Genomic DNA, 16,640 nt, shown 5'->3' with positions numbered 1-16,640 from the left:
CTTCTCCCAAGACTCCTGTATCTACTTCTCCTCTACCTGGAGAACTCCCCCTCTAAAGCCTCACTCAGACAGGGGGGGAGGAGGGAAAAAAAAAAAAAAAAACCCACAAACCACCACACACCAAACAAACACAAGCTCTGCACACACTGAGAAAGCCCCAATAACAAAACACACTTCCCTCAAGAGTCCTGTATCTGCTTCTCCTTCACCTGGAGAACTCCCTCTCAAAACTCCCTGTTAGCAATCACCTGTTCGCAAGCTCCTTGGTCGCTTGCCCACTGCCTTATAAAGCCCCTCCCCCTACCAAGGCTCAGCCAATCAGCAGAGGCTTCTACAATTCAAACTTTAATTAGAAGCCAACAGTTTCCACCTGCCAATCACAGCCCCCTACCAATCACAGCACAAACTCTATCAAGGGGAGGGGGAAGGGAAAAAAAAAAAAAAAAAAAAACCTCACTCAAACACAGGGGAAAATAAATAAATAAATAAATAAATAAACAAACAAACAGACAAAAAAGAACACACACAACCCTCACTCACAAACACAAGCTCAGAATACAGCAAGAAAGCCCCAAGCACAACACCCACTTCTCCCAAGACTCCTGTATCTACTTCTCCTCTACCTGGAGAACTCCCCCTCTAAAGCCTCACTCAGACAGGGGGGGAGGAGGGAAAAAAAAAAAAAAAAACCCACAAACCACCACACACCAAACAAACACAAGCTCTGCACACACTGAGAAAGCCCCAATAACAAAACACACTTCCCTCAAGAGTCCTGTATCTGCTTCTCCTTCACCTGGAGAACTCCCTCTCAAAACTCCCTGTTAGCAATCACCTGTTCGCAAGCTCCTTGGTCGCTTGCCCACTGCCTTATAAAGCCCCTCCCCCTACCAAGGCTCAGCCAATCAGCAGAGGCTTCTACAATTCAAACTTTAATTAGAAGCCAACAGTTTCCACCTGCCAATCACAGCCCCCTACCAATCACAGCACAAACTCTATCAAGGGGAGGGGGAAGGGAAAAAAAAAAAAAAAAAAAAACCTCACTCAAACACAGGGGAAAATAAATAAATAAATAAATAAATAAACAAACAAACAGACAAAAAAGAACACACACAACCCTCACTCACAAACACAAGCTCAGAATACAGCAAGAAAGCCCCAAGCACAACACCCACTTCTCCCAAGACTCCTGTATCTACTTCTCCTCTACCTGGAGAACTCCCCCTCTAAAGCCTCACTCAGACAGGGGGGGAGGAGGGAAAAAAAAAAAAAAAAACCCACAAACCACCACACACCAAACAAACACAAGCTCTGCACACACTGAGAAAGCCCCAATAACAAAACACACTTCCCTCAAGAGTCCTGTATCTGCTTCTCCTTCACCTGGAGAACTCCCTCTCAAAACTCCCTGTTAGCAATCACCTGTTCGCAAGCTCCTTGGTCGCTTGCCCACTGCCTTATAAAGCCCCTCCCCCTACCAAGGCTCAGCCAATCAGCAGAGGCTTCTACAATTCAAACTTTAATTAGAAGCCAACAGTTTCCACCTGCCAATCACAGCCCCCTACCAATCACAGCACAAACTCTATCAAGGGGAGGGGGAAGGGAAAAAAAAAAAAAAAAAAAAACCTCACTCAAACACAGGGGAAAATAAATAAATAAATAAATAAATAAACAAACAAACAGACAAAAAAGAACACACACAACCCTCAAGTTCTTTACTGTTTTTAAATCAATGACGTCTTAATAAAACTAAATCTTATAATTGACAAATAACATGGGCCTCATTTGTTTTGTTGACAGGTTTACGCCTGATTTTACGTCTTCATGGGTAATCCGTGAGCTTACTTTGGTGACTTCTGCTGATGTAGAGTTCCGCTTCACTCTCAATGTTACTCTTCCTCACCATTTGTTACCTTTGTGTGCAGATGTGGTCCCGGGGCCTAGCTGGGAAGAGTCTTTCTGGAAGCTCACAGTTCTCTTTGTTAGGTAATATACTTGCTTCGGTGCCATGCACCTCTCTCCCGAATTAAAAAGAATATAAGATTTATTGTTGCATTTGGTTTTTTGAACTATGTTTCAGCAGCTGCCCTCTTTATATAAAATGACAGTTTTATGGAAATGTATAATTTCATGGTGTGCAATTAAGATCTGATCCTTCAAAGGGTTGGGTACTGAATATAGAGAATACTCAGCACTTTGCAGGATTGGACTTACAACACTTAAGTTTGGGGAGAGAACATATGTTTTCCTGCCTGGAAAGTGCCCTCCACACCAGTGGCACTGTTACATTAGATAACTATCAATTGTTAGCAGGGCTGCAAATAGAAGTTGTTCAAGCTTCTAACAAAGGCATACACTTTATGAACTAATTCTCTGTCTCATCCAAGTCTACTAAAGTGCAATTCTCTGTTGCATCCAAGTGTTCTAACTTGTGCCAGGTGAATATGAACCGTATAGAAACACGCGTCAGCTAAGGATAGTTAGAACAGAGCAGTGCTTTTTTTGTTTAAAAAAAAAAAAAAAAGTCCTGGTACAAGGGTTGCCAGATGGTTTAAAAAAAAAAATTGATAAAAATGTGTCGATGGGGGGGAAAAAAAACAAAACACCACTGGGGAGTAACCAGGGAGACTTGGGAGGTTGGGGCCTCTTTAATTGCCACGTTTTCCGAGCAGGCTTCCATCCGGCACGGCACAAGTGCTCCCAGGGCCAGCTGGGGGCTGTGCCAGGGAAAGCAGTGAGTGCTCTCAAAAAATGGTGATGGTGCCATACTGCTGCTTACCACCACAAAAAAAGCACTGGAACAGAGTAAACATTAGCCATTTCCCCTTCTACCTCCTGGAGTCCCTTTATCCTACAGTGCATTCCTCCATGCCAAGGAAATCCTTGGCAATAGATGAGTGCAGTTTCAGCCACTGCCTGAGCAGCCCAGAAAGAGCTGAATAGCATTTTTGGTAGGTTTAAATGGATTTCAGTGATGCTGTTTAAAACAAACAGCATACAATGAGGTTTACCAGTTATTTTGAGAGAGAGGTTTTCTCTTGAAATAACTGCATCTTAACAGCGTCTGTTATTTTGAAATAGTGCTATTTCAAAATAGCGCCATAACGCGAATATGCAAATGAAGCACGGGATATTTAAATCCCGGCTTCATTTACAGTTTTGAATGTCTACATTTGCATACCTCTATCGAAAGAGGGTGCAAGTGTAGACATACCCTGACAGATTTATTAGGGCATAAGCTTTCATGGATAAAACCCACTTCATTAGATGAGTTGGAATGGAAATTAGAGGCAGGGAATATATAAGCACAACAGAGAAGTTATTTGTCAAATGTATGACCAGTGTTAATGAGGCCAGGCAAGTCAGGGTGGATGTGGGCTTATACCTAATAAATCTGTTTAGTCTCTAAGGCAGAAGTGAACAATAAAAAAAAAAAAAAAAAAGAAAAAAGCAGACCATAAGGGTTAGTCTCTGGCAGGCCACCACCATTAGATTTACCTGTACCTCCCCAGTTATCAGGTAATCACAGCTCTCATTGGCTGTGGATTGCTGTTCGTGGCCAATGGGAGCAGCGGGAAGTGGTGCAATCTAGAACACAGTTACCTGCCGCTCTCATTGGCCACGAACAAAGATCTGCCAGCAAGAACTGCAGTCACCCTGCGCAGTTAAATAATGGAGGTGGGTGCGCAGGTAAATATGGAGGTGGGAACCCACCAGAGACTAACCCTGCAGACCACATCCATCCTGCAATCTGGAATTTGCCCACCCCTGTTCTAAGGTGCCACAGGACTCCTCGTTGTCTTTATATTTGTATCATGCGTAGCAATGAGCATGTTATTGGGGCTTAAGAAGTAATGATATCTCAGAATCATAGACGTTTGAGTCAGAGAGGACCTAATAGATCATCCAGTCTATCTTTCTGCAAAAATATGTTTGCATGTCCCATACATGAAAAGTACGTAGTTTAGCACAGTATGCCCATTAGCTAGTGATGTTAAGTAGTGACTAATAAGTTAATTGAGTAGTCGATTGAATTTCCATCAACTACTCGATTGCTTGATAAGGGGATTAGCTGCCGAGGCGGCTTAAGCCGGGACTAAGCAGTCCCGGCTCACGCTGGGTCCCAGAACACTACAGCTCTGCTTTTTAAATGTAGTAAGAGCTGCCTGGCTCTTACTGCATTTAAAAAGCAGAGCCGCAGTGGTCTGGGACCCAGCGCAAACCAGGACTCCTGCTGCCCCTCTCCCTCCCATCTCCCCGCGCCCCTGTGGAGATGGTGCTGGAGGGAACCAGCTTTAGAGCTGGTTCCCCCCAGGACTGGCTCCTGCTCCCCTCCCCTTGCTGCCTCTGGCAAGGGGGGAGAAGCGAGTGGTCGAGTAGTGACGGCTTATCGGGTAGTCTACTACTCAACGAGTTGCTTACATCCCTATCATTAGCACTTGTATTGTTTTGAGACCTATGCTGTATTTAAGCAAAATGAGATATGTCTGCCCTCAGTTTAGTCTGCACATTTTCTTAGTTGGTATAGGTTTGAATATTTTTGTTTTTGCTGTAAAACTAATAGTTCGGTTGTTTTGCTGGAAAATATTCATAGCTCTTAGAACTTAAAAAACAGTAAAAAAATATGACTTTTAAAAACTTTACATTTTACCATACCCTATTCCTCCAGTTTAATGTCAGCTATCTTCATGTTTGGAATTTATCAACACATAGTTTGAAAAACAATCCTTGGTGTGGAATTTATCTGTTTTGTTGATTTGTCTAGAGACATGAATGTACCAAAACCTATTGTTTTCTTTTGCAGTTTCTCCCTATTGGGTGTGATTCTAATAGCCTTCCAACAAGCGCAGTACATTTTGGCAGAATTCATGAAATCAAGACAGAGACCAAATCCCAGTTCTTCGTTACAGCAAAACAGCAATCCTTTGGATATAATCAACTCTGATTCCTACAAGTAAAAATTCTTCTTCTGAACTGCTCTCATTTACACTTTGTCATTTTCTGAATTTTGTAATGTGAACTTCTTTATGGAAATACTGTTCCGGGAAACGTTTCTCATTCAGGGTGCGTCTGCACAGCACCCTAAAATCGAAATAAGATACACAAGTTGCACTAAGCAAATTGCATATCTTATTTCAAAACTATTTCAAAATAGTTTATTTTGAAATTTGGCATGACTACACAGCTCCAAATTTCAAAATAACGTACTATTTCGAGCCATCTGTATCTCTCCTGCAATGAAGTTACTAGGATGGCGAAATAGCTGACCCGTTATTTCAAAAATATTTTGAAATAACAGGTGGTTTATGTAGATGTGGGGTAGCTATTTTGGGATACCTTTGGTATCCCGAAATAGCCATGCAGTTGTACTTTCAGTGAGCTTTCAGATGCACTCTAGTGTTTTAATATTTACACAATAAATAATCTTGTATACTAGATAATGTAATATAAAATGGGTAATGTGAGTAGCTGCTGTTACGGTTTGATAGGAATTACATGTACTTATTTAACAGTCACAGAAATTAGGAACAGAAAACATTCTGTAGACCATCAAATCTTAACCTCTGAATTTAGGTTCTGATTCAGCCAAGCATTTACGCGTGTATTGGAGTTGATCCAAGCACTTAAGGTCATACATAAAATCACAGTGAAAGTGTGACATTTAATTAAATATCAGGGTGCCCATAACCTTTGTGTAGGAATTGTTGCTGCTGTTGAAATCTAGATATAAATAAAAATGCAAATTCCTGTGTGGCCAAACAAGATGCACATGCATAAGGCTGATGCTCCTTTGTGGCTGCCTTAGTACTCAGTGGGAGCTATGCATGCAGCTTTGGTGAGAATTTAACCAATAGTCATTACGTGAAATCTTTACACTGTGAGCACCCATTTCTGGTAGGACAGAAAATAGATTCCGATAAATTGTCCCTTCTTGAGTTTTATGCAGAAAGAAGGTAGAAATTCAGTTCTTCTGTTTCATTAATATTCATACCTCTCATTGAATACTGTTTAAAAAGATATAATTTAATGATGGCTTTGCATATATTTAAAAAACACCATAATAATTATTTATTGTGTTTCCAGGGGCAGCTGCAAGACCTTTATGGATTCCTGTAACACCTCTGATAAAGGCAAAGGAAAAGGATTCCTTTCTGTAGCCACTCCATCCAGCCGAAGCCAGAATGCTGCAAAGAGAAGTCCAGCAACCTATAGCCACTCTCAGAAGAAACACAAATGTTCAGTTTACTATAGTAAACAAAAACCAAACACAATAACTGGCAATGTCATTACAACTACTGATGAAAAGCAAAATCAGACTCTAGAGAACCAAACCTCGGCACCAAAAGAGGACATTTGCACTGATATTGTTAGTGAGAACTGGCTAAAGTATGCAAATGGTATAAATGAAAACATGCAGAAGAATTTAACTCTTCCAGAAAACTTTCTGGATAAAGAAGAAAGTGCACTAAAAAATACAGTTCTCATGAAAAGTTCTTCTTCAGTGTGTGATTTGAAGGAGGATCTTCAAACATGTATGTTTCCTAAGGAAACTAACCTTAAAACTTTAGAAAATATAACTGAGCTCAAAGAACAGGAGTTCTATCCTCTGCAAACATCTAAGAAGCTACCTGAAAGTCACTTGTCAAGAAATTCACCCCAGCAGCAGCCAGAATTGCAAGACATTTCCAGGAAAACTAATGGTAATCTTTCCATTTATATAATTCATTTTGAAATTATTGGACTTCTTGGGTGAAAATCTTGACCCCATTGAAATCAATGGCAAAACATTCCTTTATTTCACTGGGGCTAGGATTTCACTCTTTGTGTGGAATAGTGGAGATTTTACTCATGCTTCTTGATTTTGATATGTTTATGCAGATTTGCAAGCAAGAGGATCTGACCAGAAAAAATTCCTTTGTGTTGTAAATCACAGCTGTGGCTAAGATTCAACTTCAAGGGTATTTCTGAAAGTTTGCAGCTGAAAGCAAGTTTCATATCACATGGATATGATAAAGTTTTAGGACTTCACACTTGCTTCAGTGCATAAATCCACACTGTAATATTTGTAAAGGTTAAACAAAGTTTAGATTTGAACACATTTTCATCATAGATATAATTAAAATACTGTTTATCTTTGGTCAGATATTCAAATAATTTAAATCCTTAAAAATAAATAAGTAAATAAACAAACTCTTTGGGGAGTGTAGCTATATCTGATTACTATTTAGGTCCACTAGAAATCTGGGGTATTATTGCTGAGCTGCTAGCATACCCACTGATTTTGTTTGGAGTTGTGCTTAGCACTTCTGAAAGTCACTCATTTGGCTTTTGTAATAATACAATAACCTAGAAAGGCCAAAAGCTGTTACTGCAGTATTTGGCTATTCTCACATTATTAGGAGTTCACAAGTTGCCTCTTTTATCAAGAGACGTTTAGTTTGTGACCTTAAATTAAAAGACGCGCTTTCCCCAGGAAAAAGCATAGGAACTCACAGGAGCAATGCAGGTTAGGAAGTCAAAGGAATATTTCTTGTGGCTGTGTGTTTTCACTGAGAATGTAGCAAAAGCAAATCCATTGATTAAATCCCAGATATTCAGTTGACAAAGTTTGTTTCTGTTGACATCCTGATAAGTAACTCTCTGCTTGTCTGTTGGTGGTGGGACTAGGAAAAAACAAATCTGGGTTTTGTTCTTAGATCTGCCACAAACTTACTATTTGACCCTGAATCAGTCAGTTCCCCTGTATATTCCCTCATCTGTTAAATCTATTTACAATATTACTATTTACTCATCCCAGATATATTGACAAACTAATTTCACTAATATTTATGAAGAGCTTTGAAATGTTTGATGTTCTAGAAGCACAGTGTTGTTGTTAACCTACTTTAGATTCTCACAGCAATGAAGTAAAGTTTAAAAAAGTTGTTTACACTTTTAAACATAACCAAATACATAGGAAAATATCTTCAGTTACGGTTCAGAGAATCATTCTTTATACCTAAACTAAGATGTTTCCTACTGTAAATGGCACTGCACTCTTAACAAAAGTGTTGCATAAAAGCCTCCGCCCGAGGTATTACTTGATTTTACACATGAATTTTCTGGAAATACACTAAACTGTAAGGTCCTGCCAACACATGACTTAGAGACTGACAAAAACCTCCTGCTGACTGCATTGCTGTGGGGGGGATATAATTATTTACAAAGCCATTTTTATCATCACAAAATATAAAATCTCAGAAATGTAAGGTTAGGAGGGATCTCAAGAGGTTATCTAGTCAGATTATCTGCATTGGGGCCAGATCAAGAACACCTGGACCATCACTGTTTGTTAAATTCTCCAGTGATGGGGACTCCACAGCCTCCCTTGGAAGCCCATTGCGATACTTAACTGTCGTTATAATTAGAAGGATTTTCTTAATATCTAACCTAAATCTCCCTTACTCATCCTATCTTCACTGGACATGGAGAACAACTGATCGCAGTCCTCTTTATAATAGCCCTTAAGTTATTTGATGACTGTTATCAGGTCCCCCCCCCTTAGTTTTCGTTTCTCAAGACTAAACATGCCCAGTTTTTTTTTTTTAACCTTTCCTTATAGGTCAGGTTGTTTAAACCTTCTATCATTTGTTCTCTGGACTTTCCAATTTGTCCACATCTTTGTTGAAGTGTGGTGCCCAGAATTGGACACACTATTCCAGGTAAGACTTCATGAATGCCAAGTAGAGCAAGACAGTTACTTCCATATGCCTTGCATATCATACTCCAATTAATACACCCCAGATACTATTTTTGTGCAAAAACATCACATTGTTTGCTCATATTCAATCTATGAACCACTATAACCCCAGTAACTATTCTAGTACTGCTACCTAGCCAGTTATTTCCCACATTGTAGTTGTTCATTCCTTCGTGCTTGTCTTTCTTGAATTTTACCTTGTTGAGTTAACCAATTCTTCAAAGTAGTTTTGAATTATAATCCTGTCCTCCAAATTGCTAGAAACTCCAGCTTGGTTTCATCTGCAGATTTTATAAGTATCCTCTCCACTCTATTATCTAAATCATTAATGAAAATTATATATAATATTGGTCTGACCCAGTGGGACTCCACTAATACATCTCCCTAGTTTTACAGTGAAGCACTGATAACTACTCTTTGAGTTAGGGATGTTAAATATAGTTGAATCAACTAATTGACTCATTGATAAGTGGAGGAGTCTCAGGAAAGAGCTAACCCTGCTGTGGCTCTGCCTTTTAAATGTATTAAGAACCAGCAGGGAACACATACACACCCCGGCTGCACTTTAGCCTCTTAAATGTATTTAGAGCCTGCCAGCTCTTAATGCATTTAAAAGGCTGAAGCGCAGGGGGGGGGGGGAGGGAGACCAGGCACAAGCCAGGAATCAGCTGTCCTAGCTCATACCAGGTCCCTCTCCTCTGTGCTTTTGATTTTTAAATGTATTAAGATTTGGCAGGCTCTTAATACATTTTAAAAGAAGAGGCGCGGTGTCTGGGACTGGGTGTGAGCTGGGAATCAGCTGAAACTTTTAAGCCAGTTTCCCCCCAGCACCGGCTCCTGCTCCTCCCCTTACTGCCTCTGATAGAGGCAGCAGTGTGGGGGAGGAAGCGATTAGTCGAGGGACTAGTGGACTATCCGATAAGCTTTTGTGTATTGGATAGTTGACTAGTTGCTTACATCCCTACTTTGAATATGGTATTTGAATCAGTAATAGTAATTTCATCTTGACCACATTTCCCTAGTTTGTTTATGAGACTGTGAAATGGGACTTGGTCAAAAGTCTTATTGAAATCAAGATATATCATGTCTACCATTTCTACCCATCTGTATCAAAGAAAGAAATTTGTTTGGTTTGGTATGACTTGTTCTCGATAAATTTGTGTTGGTTATTACAAATAAGCCTGTTATCTTCTAGATGCTTACAAATTGGTTGTTTGATAATTTATTCCAGTCTCTTTCCAGGTGTCAGAGTTAGGCTAACTGAGCTATAATTTTCCCAGTCCTCCTTGTTTCCCTTTATAAAGATAAATACTGTGTTTGTCCTTTTCTAGTCCTCTGGGACTACATCCACCCTCCATGAATTCTCAAAGATAATTGCAGATAGTTATTGCTTCAGCAAGTTCCTTAAGTTCCCTAGGATGAATTTCACCAGATCCTGCTGACCAGTTATGTCTAACTTATCTTATATTCTTTAACCTTTTCTTTCCTTACTTGTTTTGTGTTCCTTCCCCTTGTTGTTAATATAAATTGTCTTGAGCATCTGGTCAGTTTTCTTTTTTAGTGAATAATGAGGCAAAATCAGCATTAAACCTTAACCTTCTTAAGGTCTGTTGTTAGCTTTCCTTCCCCACTAAGTAGTGGACCTGTGTTTCCCTTAGTCTTTCTCTTGTTCCTAATATATTTATATGACTTCTTGCATTCTTTTCTGTTCCTTATTAAATATAATTCATTTTGTTTGTTAGTCTTCTCATTTTGTCCCTACGTGCCTGTGCTATTGTTTTGTACTTGTCCTTCACAATTTGTATTGTAGAATTCCTTTTTGATTTTTCAAGTCATGAAAGAGCGCCTGATGGAGCCATATTGGCTTCTTATGATTGTTCCCATCTTTCCTTCATGTTTGGCTAGTTAGCTATTGCACCTTTAATATTGTTTCTTTTTCCCTTAGATTTTCTTATCTATCAGCAGTTTTTAAAATCTGCTGTTTTAAATTCAACTCTTTCATAGAACATCTCTTGGTTATTCAGTATCAAATGTTAAAGAACTAAATGAACAAGCAATGAAACAAACAAGCTGTTTGTTTCAATTATCTGTTGACTCCTTGGCATTCTTGGGGCTTGTTGGTGGTCCAAAGTTCTGAGGTTTAATTTGTAGGTGGTTTGGGACTATAAATTCAATCTGTATCAGACCAGTATGAAACATTCATGAATGTTAATTATAGAGAGTCTTCGTGGCACCAAGCCTTCAGGAAACAATTTACTCTGTGTATTATATCTTAGAAGGCAGTTACACATTTTTAGAAGATCAGTAACTTGATTTTTCCAGCTCCACTCTGTGATCTTGCTCATTGCTTTGTTTTGTGATGATTCTTCACTTCTCCTTATCCCCTCCATGCTCATCCATGCCCCTTTCATTGTAATGCTGCTGTCCACAGAGGGAGGGTTGACCTCTTCAGAGGCTTCAGGCGTTGCTAGTTAACTGGCTAATAAGCAGCACCGAAGAATGCCTCCAAGGATCTGCACTACTGTTCTGTCTGTGGTATAATCATGACTTTTGTTCCTTATGCATGCCATGTGCAGTGCGCCAAGAGCCTTGTCATTGGGTCACAGGGTAATCTGAAATGTTTTTATTTCTTAATCTTCTGAAGCTGAAGAACTGAGTAAGTATTGTTCAGTAATATCAGTGTAGAACATTACAATTAAAAAGAAAGCTGAAAATAGGGGTCAAATCAAATAAAGGCTGCCAGACAAAAGAGAACACTTCTCAAGTAATGCAAAGAATAAGGAAGAAAAAAGAAGCCTGCTCTGACCTCCCCCATGCCCTCAAAAAGTCAAAGGAAAACTTTCAAAAATAAATTGAACTTAAGTCACCTAAAAGCAGCCCGTGAAGGAAATTCAGCTGACTTCTTCTCAGCAACATTGGGCAGCAGGACCGTCTGTTGTCTCAGCACCTTAGCAGCCCAACCACAGACAAGTTTTTGAGGGCATCATAGCAGAAAGCATTTTAAGGGGGGGGGTTTGAAAGGAAGATAATGAATAAGTACTGATCTACATATGAAAGGTAATTTAGAATAAGGTAGAATGAATTTACTGTGAGATTTACTTTTTCTGATTAGCTCCAACGCTCTTGTTCCAGGATAAGAGTATGTTATTCTGAATTATTTTAGTCATTTGCTTAATCTGTGTTATAGAGGATAAAGATAATTTGAAATAAGGCATTCTCATTCTAGAATAAGATCATCCATATATGGGGCTAGGCAGGCATAGCCTTTCCATTTTCAGCTCCATTCCGTCATCTTGCTCTTTCTCCATGTAGACAAGATGTTAGTTTTGTGGATGATTGTGAGAAGGGGAGCATAGGAGAAAGCAGTAAAGTGCTTGTTTGATAATTTAAACAGTTGGTCTTTGGAGGCTGGCCTGATTTTGGGGTTGGTAGAAACTGACATCTCGATAGAGAAGAAAAAATGGAAGGTAGAGTGGACCGTAAAGAGCCTTGAAAGTAAAACAAGTAGCTTATGTTTAATGTGATGAAAAAAACAGGAGCCAGTAGAGGGATGTAAAAAGAGGACAAATAAGAATGATGCTTGCAGTAGCATTTTGCATAAATATGAGCTGTTCAATTGCATGCATTAAGGACAGGGAAAAGGATGTTGTAGCAATCGAGATGTAAGATGAGAGTCTGGTTGAGAGTTTTAGCTAAATATGCCCCCAGTGTGATTCTAATTGTAGGGGTTAAAGATCCAACTGACCTAGGGTATTTATAGCAGGGTGGAGGAAGTGTATATTAATACCGTTATATAAATAACTGCCTCTTGTAGCCAGGTTTAGAATTTTTGCAACCTCACTGTTAACTTTTGGATGGGGGAGGGACTAAGGAGCAAAAGAAAAAAATGATTATAGTGTTTTGGGAAGCATCCAAATGTGGAAATGTTGGCCAGGGTGAAATGGGAGCGACTGGGGAGCCTCATGTTCTTCACAAAGTTACACTGTTTGTACTGTTTCATTCCAGGGAATAACCAGCAAGTGCCTCTCAGGATTGAAACAGAAAACTGTGAAATTCTGAAAAAGCAGGTTAACATGAAGCCTTCCACTGAGAAAAAGATTAGTAAAGGACCTAAGGAGGATATACCATGCTGCGGAAAACAGGAAGTTGTTTCAGTTGAGGTTTGTATTAAATGATCCTATTTCTTTTCATATTTAAAATGCCTAAAATAAAAAAGAGAAACAGTCAGTAAAGAATAAATCCTAAAATACTGATAATCTGGTGAATGACTAGAATCCTCAGGTTGTGATATTCTCTGTATCCTAGTTATATGCATTAATACTGGATTATAAAATGATAAACATGTTTTGGTAGATTCACAAGTAGGCTCTACATGTAGAGTGGGCGATATCACAGATGTGTTTGTTTCCCTCCAATTAATATTAGTGCAAGCACAAGCTTACATATTTACACAGTCTGACTTAAGTCTAATTAATACTAAGTGTGAGCATCAGTACTGTTGTGTGGGAGCTCCCTCCTCTAGCCCTTGTTAGAGAGCAAACAATGATTGTCCTTCCCCCTTTCACTGGGTTTTTGTTTTTTGTTGGTTTTGGTTTTTTGGAAGGGGTGGGGAGTTTTATGGCTAGAATTATACAGGAGGTCAGAATAGATGATCACAGTGTTCCCTTTTGTCTTTGGTACTGTTACTCTAATCTCTGTGCCAGAATCTGAATTTGAGCATGACAAAAGACAAATTAATTTACACAAAATGGTAACTAGTAATAACCACAAGGAACTTGCAAGTTAGCATCTTTTCATCAAAGATTTCAGAATCTTTTTCTGAATTTGCTATTTACATTACAAAGCAATTAAGTGGCTTTTTAAGGTCACTGGTAGAGCAGGAGATAGAATCAGAAGTGGGATCTATGTAATCCTTTCATGAAGAGCTTTAATAATAAATTACATGCCGTACTTCCGGACTGAAAACGTACTGAATACATTTGCTGTATCCTACTCTTGTTTTCAGAAAATGTTAATGCAGTGATGTTTCTAGTGTTTAGTCCATTAAGATTTGTATAGTTCATTTCCCTTGTCATCCTGTTCATTCCCTACTTCGTTCAGGGACAGGGAAAGAACCAGGAGATTCCAAAATTTTTCTCTCTCAACTGTTGTTGGTGTTATGAAGGTCTGAATCTTGGGTAGGTAGATTAAGTGGTGATCTTGGAAAGTGGCACTAAATCTAGGTGTAACTGTGTAAAAGAGTCATTTTGCGAATGTACTTTGGCTAGATAAGTATCCCTAATACATTTGTATCAGTGGTTTTAATTGATAATAGACAAGTTGTCTTACTCGTTCTTGCCTTTATCTTTTCAGCAGGAAGATGCTTATAGGAAGAAGAGATCGCAGGAGAAGAGAGAAGGAAATTTATTGAATACAAGTTGGAATAGAAATAGGACATCTAGAAAAAACAAGAAAAAGAATGTTAATGCATCTCCAAGGTGTGTGTTGTATCCTCAGATGATCACAATTTTATTACGCCATTTCAAAACTGGAAATGGTTTCATTTCTGGATTTTTAATCTCTTTAGTGCAGGTTATAGTGCACACTATAGAATAGTGTGCAGGTTATGGTATGATAATGCAGTCTGAGGTAGAACTGTCATATTAATACTTTTCTGTACTATATTGCACAGAAAAGTGTGCACGTGCCCACCTGTCTGTGTACCTATGCAAATGTGTATGAATGTGTGTATACCACATTCTGAAAGGAGTCTTGCTGGTTTCAATGGGATATGTTGTGGTTGTGAAGCTTCATCTGGATGGACCTCTTTGCAGAATCAGGACCATGTTTAGAGTTTAGGTAGAGAGAATGGGAGAATTTTAAAAGGGAAGTTAGGTAGCTTTGAAAAGCACTACTTTAATTCTTGAATTTATTTTTCAACTGTAAATTGTTTCTTGCTGGGGACTTCAAATTAAAGGAACAAAACATCCAGAAACTTATGTGCCCGACAACAAATAAAATAATTTTATAATCGCAAAATATACTTTTATAATTGCACTTTTATAAATACAGGCAGTCCCCGGGTTACGTACAAGATAGGAACTGTAGGTTTGTTCTTAAGTTGAATCTGTATGTAAGTCGGAACTGGCGTCCAGATTCAGCCACTGCTGAAACTGACCGCCAGTTCTGACTTACATACAGAATCAACTTAAGAACCTCAAGCGTCCCCAAGTCAGCTGCTGCTGAAACTGATCAGCAGCTGATTCCATGAAGCCCGGGGCAGAGCAACTCTGCCTCGGGCTTCCTGTAGTCAGCGCTGGTCAGTTTCAGCAGCGGCTAAATCAGGACGCCCGGGACAGAGCAGCTGGGGTGCTTCTGGGTTGCTCCAGTAGCGCCGCTGCAGGACCAACCGGCAGCGCCCCAGCTGTTCTGCCACAGGCGTCCGGAGAAAAACCTAGTCTGCTGGGGGGGGGGCGTACTAGCTGCGCTCCCCCCACCCCAGCAGACCAGGAAGACGCGGGCGGCGGACCGAGACGCACCGCGGTCCCGCTGCCTGGGTCCTGCGCGGCTTTGCTCCCAGTCTCCCTGGTCTGCTGGAGACCAGCAGACCAGGGAGACGGGGAGCAAAGCCTCTGAGGACGCTGGCAGCGGGACAGCCGTGGGGCGTCTGGGCTGTCCCGCTGCCGGCTTCCCCCGCGGCTTTGCAAAGCCTCGGGGAAGCCGGCAGCGGAGCAGCCCAGGCGCACCTGGGCTGCCTTGCTGCCCGAGTCCCCCCGTGGCTTTGCAAAGCCTCGGGGAAGCCGGCAGCGGGGCAGCCCAGGCATGCCTGGGCTGCCTCACTGCCCGAGCCCCCCCCCCCTGGGCCCCCCCCGCGGCTTTGCAAAGCCTCGGGGAAGCCAGCAGCGCCTGGGCTGCATCGCTGCCCAAGCCCCCCCGCGGCTTTGCAAAGCCTCGGGGAAGCCAGCAGCCTTGGGGAAGCCAGCTGCCTCGCTGCCCGAGAACCCCCACGGCTTTGCAAAGCCCGCTGCCTGAGCCCCTCCAGGGCTTTGCTCCGCGTCTTCCTGGTCTGCAGACCAGGGAGACGCGGAGCAGCTTTTCTCGCCCGGAGTACACGGGCGGCAGGATCGCGAGGTCCCGCAGTCCATGTACTCCGGGGCAGCCGCGTTCGTAACTGCGGATCCGACATAAGTCGGATCCGCGTAAGTCGGGGACTGCCTGTATACATATGTGGTGTAGACAGACTTTAAAATAAAAAACAAAGAAAAAGCATGAGAGTTTGAATTTACATCCTGGTCAATGACTAATTGCTTTTCCTTATAGACTGGAAATTTGCTTGCTTTAAAACTCAAGATGATTAGCTTCCTTTCTAACCTGTTCCAAGAAGATAAAATCCATTGCCTAAAGCAAAGAAAAATCTTTTGAAATGATTCCAGCTTCATGTGAATCAAATAATCATCTCTTTGATATTTTTAAATAATTTTATCTTCTGATATGGTATAAAGAGGAAGAGAGATTTTTTTTTAATATAGAGAAGTCAGCATTTCTCCTATGAAGTAAAGTTATTTAAAAATTAACTTTTAAAAGAGGAAGTCTGGGTTACCTCTAGACATGCTGACTAAGTGACTTCTTTGTGGCTTGTAGCCACATATTCTGGTAAATTAAAGTTAGATTGGAATATTAGACAGGATTCTGAGAAGTTCCTTAGAAATATTTTAAACTGTTTCAAGCTTACTTCAATAACTTTTAAGAATCAATTGTAAGCTTTTCCTACTATTTTATGTTGTTTATCATTGTTACATTATTTTTATTATAGTAACCTCTAAGGATTTTTATTATAGTAACCTCGTGAAATGAGGAGTAACGGTAGTTTGAACTAGGAAGCCTAGTTCGAACTACCTAGTTCGTGCCCCATGTAGCCGCG

At 40.4% G+C, this 16,640-nt stretch overlaps 1 protein-coding gene across 13 annotated transcripts in view; it reads left to right on the top strand.

Moving 5' to 3' along the window:
• Positions 1 to 16,640, top strand: part of TMEM131L (transmembrane 131 like) — a 136,709-nt gene that overhangs the window by 101,671 nt on the left and 18,398 nt on the right. For 12 of the 13 annotated variants that reach the window (XM_075930092.2, XM_075930089.2, XM_075930088.2 and 9 more), the window contains 5 exons: positions 1,801 to 1,986; positions 4,805 to 4,954; positions 6,085 to 6,701; positions 12,746 to 12,900; positions 14,093 to 14,217. In XM_075930092.2, coding sequence (XP_075786207.2) covers positions 1,801 to 1,986; positions 4,805 to 4,954; positions 6,085 to 6,701; positions 12,746 to 12,900; positions 14,093 to 14,217 — 1,233 coding nt within the window. The remainder of the gene's footprint in view (positions 1 to 1,800; positions 1,987 to 4,804; positions 4,955 to 6,084; positions 6,702 to 12,745; positions 12,901 to 14,092; positions 14,218 to 16,640) is intronic. The other variant, XM_075930082.2, reaches the window with a different exon arrangement.

The sequence above is a fragment of the Pelodiscus sinensis genome, chromosome 4, assembly GCF_052426305.1.
Source record: "Pelodiscus sinensis isolate ZL-2025 chromosome 4, ASM5242630v1, whole genome shotgun sequence".
NCBI classification, from domain to species: Eukaryota; Metazoa; Chordata; order Testudines; family Trionychidae; genus Pelodiscus; species Pelodiscus sinensis.
The sequence above is the reverse complement of the archived record's forward strand: the minus strand, read 5'-3'. Positions and strand labels throughout refer to the sequence as shown.